The following is a 12562-nucleotide window of genomic DNA, read 5'->3' on the forward strand; positions in this document are numbered from 1 at the left end:
TTGCATGGAATCTCTTAGTTGTTTTATATGTGAATATCTAAGCTCAATATTGTAACAGTTGCCTGCAATATGCATCTCAAGGGGTTAAAGAATGATGTTTTTGAAGGAAGGGATTGAGGCATGAGAGACAAAAGGAAATAAGTTTAATCAGTGAGATGTTTATTACTATTATTTTTTAAAGATTTTATTTATTTATTCATGAGAGACACAGGCAGAGGGAGAAGCAGGCTCCATGCAGGGAGCCTGACGTGGGACTCGATCCCGGGTCTCCAGGATCATGCCCCAGGCTGAAGGTGGCACTAAACCGCTGAGCCACCTGGGCTGCCCAACAGCTGTGAGATGTTTAAAACAAGTGGTCTCTTAGGGGGGAAAGAGCCATCCCCAATGCTCAGAATGGCATGCAGATGGTATAGGATCCAGATAATCCTGTATTTGGGCCTAATGTATGCTTTGCTTTAGGTGTCTACTCGAAGAAAATTAGCTATACATATACACACACAGACACACACACACACACACGTATATATATATACACACACACATATATACACATGTATATACATATATATATATACACATACACCATTTTAACCAATAGTACGATTTTTTGCAAGTAAATAGAGATTTTATTATGTTATTTCACTAATTGAAGTTTGAATGTTAAGAGAAGAAGAGGGTTCAAGGAATTTGGGGCTAAATGAGAGATAGGTATTTGGTTTTAGGGAGTTAGTATGTAGGTGACAATGGAACATTGGATTGAAATATCTGTCAACTAGTTGGAAAATGCAATGCCGGAGGTATGGCTGGTATTAGGAAATAAATGTTGATTTTTTTTTTTTTTTTTTTGCTTGCTTTGCCTATTTAGAATACAGAAATTAAAAGATACCATTTGATTTTTGTATTTTCTTTTAGTCACAGCATATTCACTATTAGAATATTACAGATTGAAGATTCTGAAATGCCTCGTGTAATGCGCGTCAGTGAGTAAGTTTAGCATTCTTTAAATTGTAATTATTTTGGGGGCGCTTGGGTGGCTCAGTTGGTTAAACGTCAGACTTTGGTTTCAGCTCAGGTCAAGATCTCAGGATTGTGAGATTGAGCCCTGTGCAGGGTTCTGTGCTGAGCATGGAGCCTGCTCACAGTTCTCTCTTTCCCTCTGCCCTCATCCCTACTCATGCGTTCTATCTCTCTTAAAAAATATATTGTAATTATTTTGAATTGTTCTGTTTTGAAGAACTTTTTATAGTTTTTGTGTGTTTTTTTTTTTTTTTTTTTGTTAATTTAGATTGTGTTTATGTGATCTTGCTGGTTCAGAAAGAACCATGAAGACACAGAATGAAGGGGAAAGGCTAAGAGAGACTGGTAACATCAACACTTCTTTATTGACTCTGGGGAAGTGTATCAATGTTTTGAAAAACAGTGAAAAGTCAAAGTAAGTGTTACTTGAAGTGCTACTGGCATATTAATTATTAATAACATTTAAACTTTCAACTTTAGTTTTAGAAAATTCTTTTTTGTTTTTAACCTTTTACATAATGACAATATATGGATTATAATAGAAATACTTAGAGTTCTTGGATTAAAAAAATTGAAATAAAAAACAGTGTCAGTTGATGCTAGTGACTCATCAAGTAAACATAATATTTTCCATAGCAAATATATGTCAACAGACACTTTAGATAATAAGCTTCTCATGGTCATTAGCATCTATGACCACTTTATTCTTAACAAATCATTGTTTTCTTCTAGATGTGATAGATTTCTGCATTAATTAGTATTTTAGACTGAGCAAATTATAATTAGCCTTCATCATTTTTAGTAAAGGTATTTCATGGTGTATATTGTAAAATTGCTTTATACTAGAAAATGCAACCCAATTCAATGTGATTTTTTTTAACATTTTGTCTAGTGAGTTATTATTATTATTAGTATTGTTAGCAGTATTTAAAGAAAATAACAAACAGAAAATGACTTTCATAGGCAGAACTAATCAGTAACCTAGAAGTCCATGATAGCTAGATTAATTATTTCTTTGTAAAATTTATCAGCATTCTTACTTTATGAGATTTGTTTTAATTTAGAGTTTTTTGAAATCTTTTCCATAGGTTTCAACAGCATGTGCCATTTCGGGAAAGTAAACTGACCCACTATTTTCAAAGTTTTTTTAATGGTAAAGGGAAAATATGCATGATTGTCAACATCAGCCAATGTTATTTTGCCTATGATGAAACGCTCAATGTGTTAAAATTCTCAGCCATTGCACAAAAAGTAAATATATTCAAATTTCTGCATATTTTGTTAAGTCTCTTATTAGAATATGAACCATTTTTTTGTCAGCATAGCTAATATATTTTGCACTTACAACCGTAAACCTAGGAAATAATGGAAAATTAAAAATGTAAACATTTGACAAGAGGCGTCTGACAAGATTGAGTTTCCCTTGCTATTATTATTATTTTTAAAAAAGATTTATATATTTATTTGAGTGAGAGAGAGAGCAAGTATGGTGGAGAGGGGCAGAAGGAGAGGGAGAGAGAAACCCAAGCAGACTCCGAACTAAGTGTGGAGCCCAACGTGGGGTTCTATCCTACAACCCTGAGATCTGACCTGAGCCGAAACCAGGAGTCAGACGCCCAACCAACTGAGCCACCCAGATGCCCCCAATTTAGGAGCATTCTTATAAAGAATTGTCTGCTCTGCCATCAGTCTAGTTCACATAGTGGCTAATCAGGAAGCCCTTTTGCTTGAAGTCCTTATATGTTTGCTTGCATAGGTCTTTTTTATTTTTTATTTTATTTTATTTATTTATTTTTTTGATTTTTGGTATGTATGTATGTATGTATTTGTTTATTTATTTTTTATTGGAGTTCAATTTGCCAACATATAGCATAACACCCAGTGCTCATCCCATCAAGTGCCCCCCTCAGTGCCCATCACCCAGTCACCCCCTCCCCCCCACCCACCTCTCTTTCCACCATCCCTTGTTTGTTTCCCCTAGTTAGGAGTCTCTCATGTTCTGTCTCTGCATAGGTCTTTTTTAAACACTAGAGTTGTCATTTGACTTAAATGTGTGAAATTATTTTTTAGTTGACAATTTTTCCTTTTCTGTTTTAAAAGTCACATTGAATATTTTAACAGGTTTATGTTCCAGACACTTTAAATTCTTCTCAGGAAAAATCATTTGGACCTGCCAAGTCTTCTCAAGATGCATCGCTAGATATTAATAATTCAGTTAATAAAATGTTAAATGTAAAAAGATCCACAATTTTATGGGAAAGTGGTTTAGAAGACTTGGTGGAAGATGAAGATCTAACTGAGAATCCAGAAAACGGTGAAGAAAACCAAAACGGTGAACTTACTGATGAAGATCTAGATAAAACGTTAGAGGAAGATAAGGCTTTCATTAGCTACGAGGAGAAGAGAGTATGTATTAAGAACTCGTAATTCTAAGCTTGGCTTACTATTATTGTGAAGTTAGGGATAAGAATATTAAGGCTTCCTCTCTTCTAACTTTTTTCAACAATATACTAAATTTTTTATATATCTCAACTTTATTTTTTTTTTGAAAAAAAAATTTTTTTTTAAAGATTTTAGTTTTAAGCAAACTGTATATCCAGTGTGGGGCTTGACCTCGCAACTCTGAGCTCAAGAGTTGGACACTGCACCAACTGAGCCAGTTAGGCTCCCTTGTGCTTTGAAAAATTTTAAACCTAGAGAAAGATTAGTACAATGAAAACCCATTAGATTTGCTTGGATTTGCCAGGTAACATTTTACCATGTTTCATTCTCCATGTATAAGTGAATACACATTTTTTTTTTGCCTCTATCATTTGAAAACAAGGTGTAGACATAATGATACCTTACAATTAATTTTTTTTTTACCTTACAACTAATTACTTCAGCATGTATTTCTTAATAATGTAGACATATTCCTTATAATCACAAGACCATTTTCACACCTAAGCAATTTAACACTGATACAATAATATAATTAGTTATGCTGACCATATTGAGATTTTTTCATTGGTCCCAGTATGTATGTCCTTTATAGCCACTTTGATTTTGATCTACAACCAAAGTTAACACATTGCTTTTGAATGTCAGGTTTCTTGTGTTTCTTTAGTTATTTATAATCTTGTAAAGATTTTTGAGAAATTGAGGTTGATTGTCTTGTAGCGTACCCCCACTCTGGATTTCTCTGATTTTTCTTCGTGATTTAGGTTTTACACTATTATGTAGGTCAAGTTGTGAATTTCCCATTGCATCCTATCAGGAGACACATGATGTCTGATTTCTCCATTCTTGGTTATGCTAAGTTTTGCTCATTTGGTTAAGGTATTGTGTTTCAGATCTCTTTTCATTGTAAAAGTATATTACCTATGGGATGATACTTTGAGGTCATGTGAATACCTTGTTCCTTACTATCCTTTGACCAATATCCTTGTTCCTCAATATCCTTTATCGCATACCCCACCAAACCTACTTTGCAGTCTTTTTTTTTTTTTTTTTAAAGATTTTATTTATTTATTCATGAGACACATAGAGAGGCAGAGGGAGAAGCGGGCTCCACACAGGGAGCCCGACTTGGGACTCGATCCCAGGTCTCCAGGATCACGCCCTGGGCCAAAGGCAGGCGCTAAACCGCTGAGTCACCCAGGGATCCCCCCCCCCACTTTGCAGTCTTAAGTACAAGCACCAATCAAAATGTCTACCCAGTACCAATCAGGAATTGGTTCGTCATCTTATATTTACAATAAATAAGATTAAACAATGGTATTTTTAGCCTGTGTCCAAATACAGTTCACACGTTTATTTACGTTGTATTAATCTTGAGATTTAGATCACGTTCACATTACCGGTTACCGGTATGTGAACTGGTTCCCCTTATTAACCGGTTCCCCTTATTACCTTGCCATAACTGTCTGTATATATGGAGTCTTATTGTCCTAGGATAACTGGTAACCTTGTGCTCATGGGTGTGCTTTAATGGTGTTGACAAATCTCATATCATAGTACACTTGGACTTTAGAAGTCCAAGTAGATGGAAGAGATATTGGGTTTAATATTCTCATTTTAATAATTTACTTCATTGTCCCTGAAAGTCATCATTGCACTTGTATTGTTTGGAAATGAGAATAAAAGCTTCAGATGTGAGTCCCAATTTATCTGGTCACAATGTAATGGTATATTGTTTACCATGGACCTCTGTAATGTAATACTTAACCTCAGTGAGAAAAGGAGCGATCAGTAGTCCTATTTTAGTTTGTATTAATCTTCTCAAAGCTAAAGTTTATGTAAAATGTTGATTAAGGTTGAAATGTTAGTAAAATTTCTGAATTTACCAGAGAAAAATAATGCTATAGTTCATAATTGAACTATATAAGTGCGTATCTTCCTATAACATTGATAAGGTACTTAAAAATTTCATCAAAGTATATTCTAATATTTAACTTTTATTCTAATATTTAACTTTTAAAAATGAACCTGAATACTGAGGAGGGCACTTGATGGGATGAACACTGGGTGTTTTACTATATGTTGGCAAATTGAATTTAAATTTTAAAAAATGTAAAAAAAAAAAAAAAAAAGAACCTGATTAGACTACTTGCTTTATGTTATTAGCATTTTAGTTGGCATTAAAAATCATGAGATACATTGATATTAGCATATTAATACTTATGGTTCAATTAGGTAGAATTATCAGATTTTTTTTTAGCAAAAACTTTATTGTGTGCTAACAATGATAAAAAATGAATTGTTGAGAATTAATAAATGAATTTCCCAAGCTATTCCTACATTCATGCAGATTTCTCTAGGTCTCCTACATTTCTTCTTTTATCATTACAGTTTATTGGTTTAAACTGGGAAAATGTGGTTGTTTAGAATTATAAAAGATCATGGTGGAATCTGGAAAAAGAAAAAGAGGGAAACAAATCAAATATAAAGATCTCTTTACATATCACTCATGTTAATGGATTTTTTAGTATATATTATACTCTTTTGTATCCTCATTTTCATTTAAAAGTAAATTGTGCAAATTGTGAATTATTAATATGTCATCATTATTCATTACAGTAGGCTACTGTGTGATTGTACCATAATTGAACCAATCTTTTACGTTTGACTTTTGAATTAGGTTTCACTTTTCCTTAATTAAATATAAGTGCTACCATAAAACAATAGCACTGTGATAACTATTCTCATAGCCAAAACACTGGATACTGTTATATAAGTGTTTCCTCAGTATAAGTTCTTAAGAGAATTTCAAAGTTACGATATCTATAGAAAAAAATTTCAAATATAAAATTGAGACATGGAAAGATCTGCAGTTTGAGTTTATTGATTAATTTATTATTGAGAAACTTTAAGTAGAAACCTTAAGGAATATCAGTCTTTATCTTAAAATATAACCTATTTTATTACAGATCTATATTGGCTATGTCAGGTATTAATTGCTTTATTTATTCATTGTCTATATTATATGATTATATATGCTTTTTCCAAGGTCTTAGAGTTGTTGCTCATATTGGATAGGTAAAGCCACGTAAGATAAGTTTATGTAACATCTCTTTTTTCCATTTTGGAAAGTGTTTGGGGTTCTTAGTAACTATTATATCTAACACTTGGGCTTTAGATCTTGACTAATTTAAAATCTGACGTCCAGCACTTTCCACACACCTGGTCTTTACTTTCTCCACCTATGAAATATAGATGCAGCTGCCAAGCTGACGGAAGGTTGTGTGGATTGGAAGCATCAAATATGAACTCTCCAGAGTAGTTCCTGGTAGATAAAGATCTTCAAATTTTTTTCTTTCCTTCCTTTCTTAGTATAGTCATACAGCGAGACATTTGAGTTACTGTAAGTCTATTTTTAAAATATGGAGAGGTCCACCTGATTTTTCAGATTAATGAATTTCTGGAAATACATAATTTTCAGTGAGAATATTACTATTAGAAGGATGCATAATTATAGTCAACTATATTGTTATTTTGAATACTTGGACTGTACTTCTGTTGGGATATATTCTTAAAATTTTAATATTTATGTTTTAGAAACTGTTGGATTTAATAGAAGACTTGAAGAAAAAACTGATAAATGAAAGAAAAGAAAAGTTAACATTGGAATTTAAAATTCGTGATGAAGTTACACAGGAGTTTACTCAATATTTAGCTCAACGGGAAGCTGACTTTAAGTAAGTTACTTCTTTCGTGTCCTAGTAAGAATTGAGGATGTGATTTGTTCAGAATTTTTAAAAGTTATTTATACTTATATTAAGTGGCTTCTGAATTTGGACATTTTTTCTATGGGCTTAAAAGTACCTTGCTAATAATCCTCACAGTGATTCTGAGTTATATGTGAATGATTTAAAACCTCCTTTTAATTTATAAGTATTTGATCTTTATTTGTATTATTTTATTTATTTTTTTCATCATTACAAGTGTATTCTTTAATCCCCATCACCTATCTGACCCATCCCCCTCATACATCCCACTGGTAACCATCAGTTTATTCTCTGGTTTCTTGGTTTGTCTCTTTTTTTCCCCCTTTGCTCATTTGTTTTGCTTCTTAAATTCCACATATCAGTGAGATCATATGGTATATATCTTTGACTTATTTTGCTTAGCATTATAATCTCTAGCTCCATCTATGTTGTAAATGGCAAGATTTTATTCCTTTTTATGGCTGAGTAATACTCCATCACACCCACCCACCCACCCCACCCACCCCACACATCCCACACATCCCACATACCCCACATACCTACACACACACCATATCCTTATCCATTTATCTATCAATTGACACGAGCTACTTCCATAGTTTGCCAATTATAAATAATGCTGCAGTAAACATAGGGGTGCATATATCCTTAATCTTAGAAATTAAAAAAAACCACACAAAGTAGTGCTTTTTCTTAATGTGATTAATTTGTGTTATGAAGGGAAACTCTTCTTCAGGAACGAGAGATACTTGAGGAAAATGCTGAATGTCGTTTGGCTATCTTCAAGGATTTGGTTGGTAAATGTGACACTCAAGAAGAACCAGTGAATGAAGATTGTGCCGTGAAAGTTGAAACCAAAGTATGTTTACTGAAATGTTAAGTCCAGTGAGGTTTTTGGTGGGACCATGTAGTGTATTTCATCAGTAATGAAAAAACATTAATATACTTTAGAGTTAAAAAATTTACTATGTAGCTTCATTATAATTAAGCATGCTTTGTTAAGGAATGTAAGCACAATTTGTTTATAACTATTAGAATAGAAAAAAGTTATGTGTCTGTTATGCTTATATCTCATTTTGGTGTTGCTTTTGAGTCATTGTATTGATTATAGGTAAGTAGATTCCTTTTAGTCTGAATATGAGATATCTGTCTTAGATTTGTGTTAATCTTAAATAGTTTTAAAAGGGCCTAAGAGTCCTTTATGCTGGTCTGATTAGAGCAAAAACATTATATGTAAAAGGATTTCTCTTATTGGCTGACTTACCTTTCCCTGCTGTTGAAATATTCTTTTCTGCTGCTTCTATTTTAATTGATGTCTTTTGAGGGTTGTTCCTTTTTTTTTTTTTTTTTTTATTACTCAGTTTAGGGGCCTGGGATGGTGATGTCCTGGCTCTTGCTGTCAGATTATCTCTACATGTCCCAGACATGATTTGGCTCTTGGTTTGAGTTGTGATATTGGAGGTTTGTTTCCTCAGCTGTCCCAACAGAGACTTAGGAGACATATAAGTGAAAGTATACCTGAACTGTTTGTCATAATTGTTCTATGATGACTTATCATAGCTTATGACATTTATTTTAATGAAGTTATGTTTTGTGTTCTGTAAAACAGAAAATGAGTACTGAAACACAGCTTTTTCATAATTAGAGATACTTTATTGGAAAACATTTTAAGTTGTGAATTTTTTGCTATGTATTCTTAAAACTGTCTAAATCAGATAGTGCCGCATTGTAAGAGTGAAAGCCACTGTTAACATTAGGCATGTGGTTTTTGCTATTTTTAGGAAGCACATAATTATATAGGAATTGAAGATATTATTGATTCTCTTCAAGATGATGTCACTGATATTAAGAAACAGGCTGAAATTGCTCACTTATATATTACATCTCTTGCTGACCCCCAGGAAGCAATTGCTTGTTTAGAAATAAAGTTTAATCAAGTTAAAGCTGAATTAGCTAAAACCAAGGAAGAATTAGTCAAAACCCAGGAAGAGTTAAAAAAGAGACAAAATGGTAAGTCGATGTATTTTAATCCATATTTAGATCTTATTTACTATTAAAATTTTTTTGCCTTTGTTTACTTTTAGATTAATATTAGAAAATGGACTTCTCAAAAAAACAAAACAAAACAAAACCAAAACACCACCACCAAACTAAGCATCAGTTTTATCAGCAAATTAAGAAATCTTCTAGGAAATTGTAAAACCATGGATTTTGTTCTGTATTTTTTATGAATTGTCCTAGTAGAGTAGATTCTGCTCTGGGCCTGTAAGTTTGGGATAGAGGGACTCCTATGGAGTGGTCCTGTTAAATTGGTGCTCCATTCCAGCTTAGAGCTATATCTGTCTGTTTACCTATCTACTTATCTAACTCAAATATATATATAATTTATAATGTCATATATTGTCTTCAAAAGTGTTAGATGAAATATTCTGCCCTTTTCTGTGTGAAACAAGATGTGTAGAAAATAGCAGGTAAGTGGTTATTCTACATCAAGTGGACTAGAAAGGTACTGTTTTCCTCTCTTCTTTGAAGTTTTGCCAGACATTTTTTTTTTTACAAGTTAGCATATGTCAATAATTTTTTATCCTGGATGGGACGTTGAATGAGGCTTTTTCAGAAACATTGCCCTCTGGTGGTAGAATTAGTAGGTGAGTGCTGTGTTCTTTTCGGGCTGTCAAAATATTTTTTCCAAATGTAGCACAAGTTTCAGTGTCTGCTGTAGAAGCTTATGTTTCATGATTATTCAGTGATAATATTTTTAGATGCTTAGATATTTATTTTCAATATTCTTATTTTTTTCAGAATCAGAAATTAATTTAAATTCATTGATTCAAGAGCTTGAGAAATCTAATAAGGTAATAGTTCAAATTTCATTTTGTCTTGATAAGGAAATTAATAATTAAGCAATTGAAGGAGCATGACTTATGACAAGGTATATTTATTTTAAAACTAACTAAAGGGATCCCTGGGTGGCGCAGCGGTTTGGCGCCTGCCTTTGGCCCGGGGCGCGATCCTGGGGACCCGGGATCGAATCCCACGTCGGGCTCCCGGTACATGGAGCCTGCTTCTCCCTCTGCCTGTGTCTCTGCCTCTCTCTCTCTCTCTCTCTGACTATCATAAATAAATTAAAAAAAAAAAAAAAACTAACTAAAAAAGTAATAAATGAATGTGATAAAAAGTTCAAAATTATAAGTACTTTCAAACCTTGTGCCTTTTTTTCAATGATAGCCACTAGAAAGTTTCTTCATTCTTTCCAGAAGATATTTATTTACATATAGTAGAGAACACACACAGAACTTTTAAAAAGTTTACACAAATTAGGGATGCTTGGGTAATTTAGTTGGTTAAGCAGCTGACTCTTGATCTTAGCTCAGGTCTTGATCTCAGGGTTGTGAGTTCAATCCCCGAGCCTACTTTAAAAAAAAAAAAATTTATACAAATGGGATTAATTAGTTTCGTGTCTTTGTTTTCTTCCTCTAAAGACGTCTTGGAGATAATTCTACATCAGTACATAGAGATCTGTGGCATTTTTTTCACTAGGCGTATAGTGTTGATTGATGTGTTTAGGTGGTGTTTATTTCCTCTAAAATTACTGACTTTTAAAGTATGGGACATGGCTTGAGTAGTGTGCAGCATTGAATTCTGAACATCTTTGGCACTTAGATGGTGTTTATTTCCTCTAAAATTACTGACTTTTTTAAATAAAATCTTAAAAAAATAAAAAAAATAAAAAATGAGGGCAGCCTCAGTGGCTCAGAGGTTTAGCGCCACCTTCAGCCAGGGGCGTGATACTGGAGACCTGGGATCAAGTCCCACATCGGGCTCCCTGCATGGAGCCTGCTTCTCCCTCTGCCTGTGTCTCTGCCTCTTTCTCTCTCTTTGTGTCTCTCATCAATCAATAAATAAAATCTTAAAAAAAAAAAAAATAAAATTACTGACTTTTAAAGTATGGGATATGGCTTGAGTAGTGTGCAGCATTGAATTCTGAAGATCTTTGGCACTTTGTACCTTTAGATCAGATAATCATTCCAAATGGTTGTAGGTGGATTTGACATTGATAGGTCTAAATATGAAATTATAAGTATACATGGAAATGAAGTAAATTCAAAGCTCTAAACATGCTGCTTTTCCTGACCTTCTCTGGTGTGGGTCTTCTTACACCAGTTTACACTTACACTTCTAAAGAGCTAAATATTTTAAGATATAATCAGACATAAATCAAGATCTTTGGTATCTAATATGCAGCATTTAAAGAAATAACAAAATAATGTTATCAGAAGACATGACAGCTACTGTTTAAGGTGATTTCTAATCTTTTCCTTATTTTTTCTGGTTAGAAAAATAGATGCTAGTTGTAAAAATTCAGTTACATTAAACTATGTAAAATAGAAAATAAGAAGCCTACCATAATCTTCCTCCTAAATAAAAATAAGAGAAAACCAAATTGGTTGGCAGCATTTTTAGATGTTTACCTTTTATTTACTTAAAATATTTAATTAATTTATCTGAGAGAGGGAGAGAGAGTGTGCACATGCATTAGCAGGGGAGGGGAGACACAAAGGGAGAGGGAGAAAGAGAATCTGAAGCAGACTTCCTGCTGAGCACAGAATCTGTTATGGGGCTTAATCCCAGGACCCTGAGATTGTGACCTGAGCTGCAACCAAGAGTCAGATGCTTAACCAACTGAGCTACCCAGGCACCTGTATATGTATTTATTTTTATAGAATACTTACTAAGTACTCTTTATGCTTCACTAACATATAAAGTATAACATATATGCCTTATACTACTATTAAAATTTGAAGATTTCAAAAATTGCATCATAACTTGCATTTTATCTATTCTAAAATATATTTACTACATTGCTGTTTTTCTTCTTTTCAAAAAAATACTAGAATCAAAGAATTCAAGAGTTGATAGATATAAATGATCAAAAAGAGGATATAATCAAATTTCAGAACCTAAAATTTCATACAGAAAACACATTTGCAAGCACTGTAAGAATTTAACTTTGTCTGCCTTATAATATACATTAAAAAGTCTGTTTTAGTTCAAAATAAAATAATTTAAAATAGCTTATATAGCTTAGATTAATTTAAGAATGTTTAATTGCTTATTTTTGTGTTGGTTTTAGTTTAGCATCATGCAAATCTGAGTTTTTGAGAACTTGCAAGAGGGCATTTGTCTTCTTTGAACATAACATCCACAAACTATCCTGGCAGTGCTTCACATACATGAGAGAGAAGAATATTTTGTTCTTGGAAGTATAAGCCTTAGCTAGTTGGAGGGCAAAAGGAACTTAATGTGCTTAGATATCTGCAGGTCAAAGATATTTCTTT

The 12562-nt window shown here is 33.1% G+C and overlaps 1 protein-coding gene across 6 annotated transcripts in view; it reads left to right on the forward strand.

The window, feature by feature from the left end:
• The window catches only part of KIF20B (kinesin family member 20B), an 80626-nt gene that overhangs the window by 15987 nt on the left and 52077 nt on the right, over window positions 1-12562 (forward strand). For 3 of the 6 annotated variants that reach the window (XM_025466482.3, XM_049103517.1, XM_025466481.3), the window contains 8 exons: window positions 913-984; window positions 1286-1432; window positions 2106-2268; window positions 3139-3423; window positions 7054-7193; window positions 7944-8082; window positions 9005-9233; window positions 10026-10078. In XM_025466482.3, coding sequence (XP_025322267.3) covers window positions 913-984; window positions 1286-1432; window positions 2106-2268; window positions 3139-3423; window positions 7054-7193; window positions 7944-8082; window positions 9005-9233; window positions 10026-10078 — 1228 coding nt within the window. The remainder of the gene's footprint in view (window positions 1-912; window positions 985-1285; window positions 1433-2105; window positions 2269-3138; window positions 3424-7053; window positions 7194-7943; window positions 8083-9004; window positions 9234-10025; window positions 10079-12562) is intronic. The other 3 variants (XM_049103518.1, XM_049103520.1, XM_049103519.1) reach the window with 2 other exon arrangements.

The sequence above is a fragment of the Canis lupus genome, chromosome 28 (assembly GCF_003254725.2).
Source record: "Canis lupus dingo isolate Sandy chromosome 28, ASM325472v2, whole genome shotgun sequence".
NCBI classification, from domain to species: domain Eukaryota; kingdom Metazoa; phylum Chordata; class Mammalia; order Carnivora; family Canidae; genus Canis; species Canis lupus.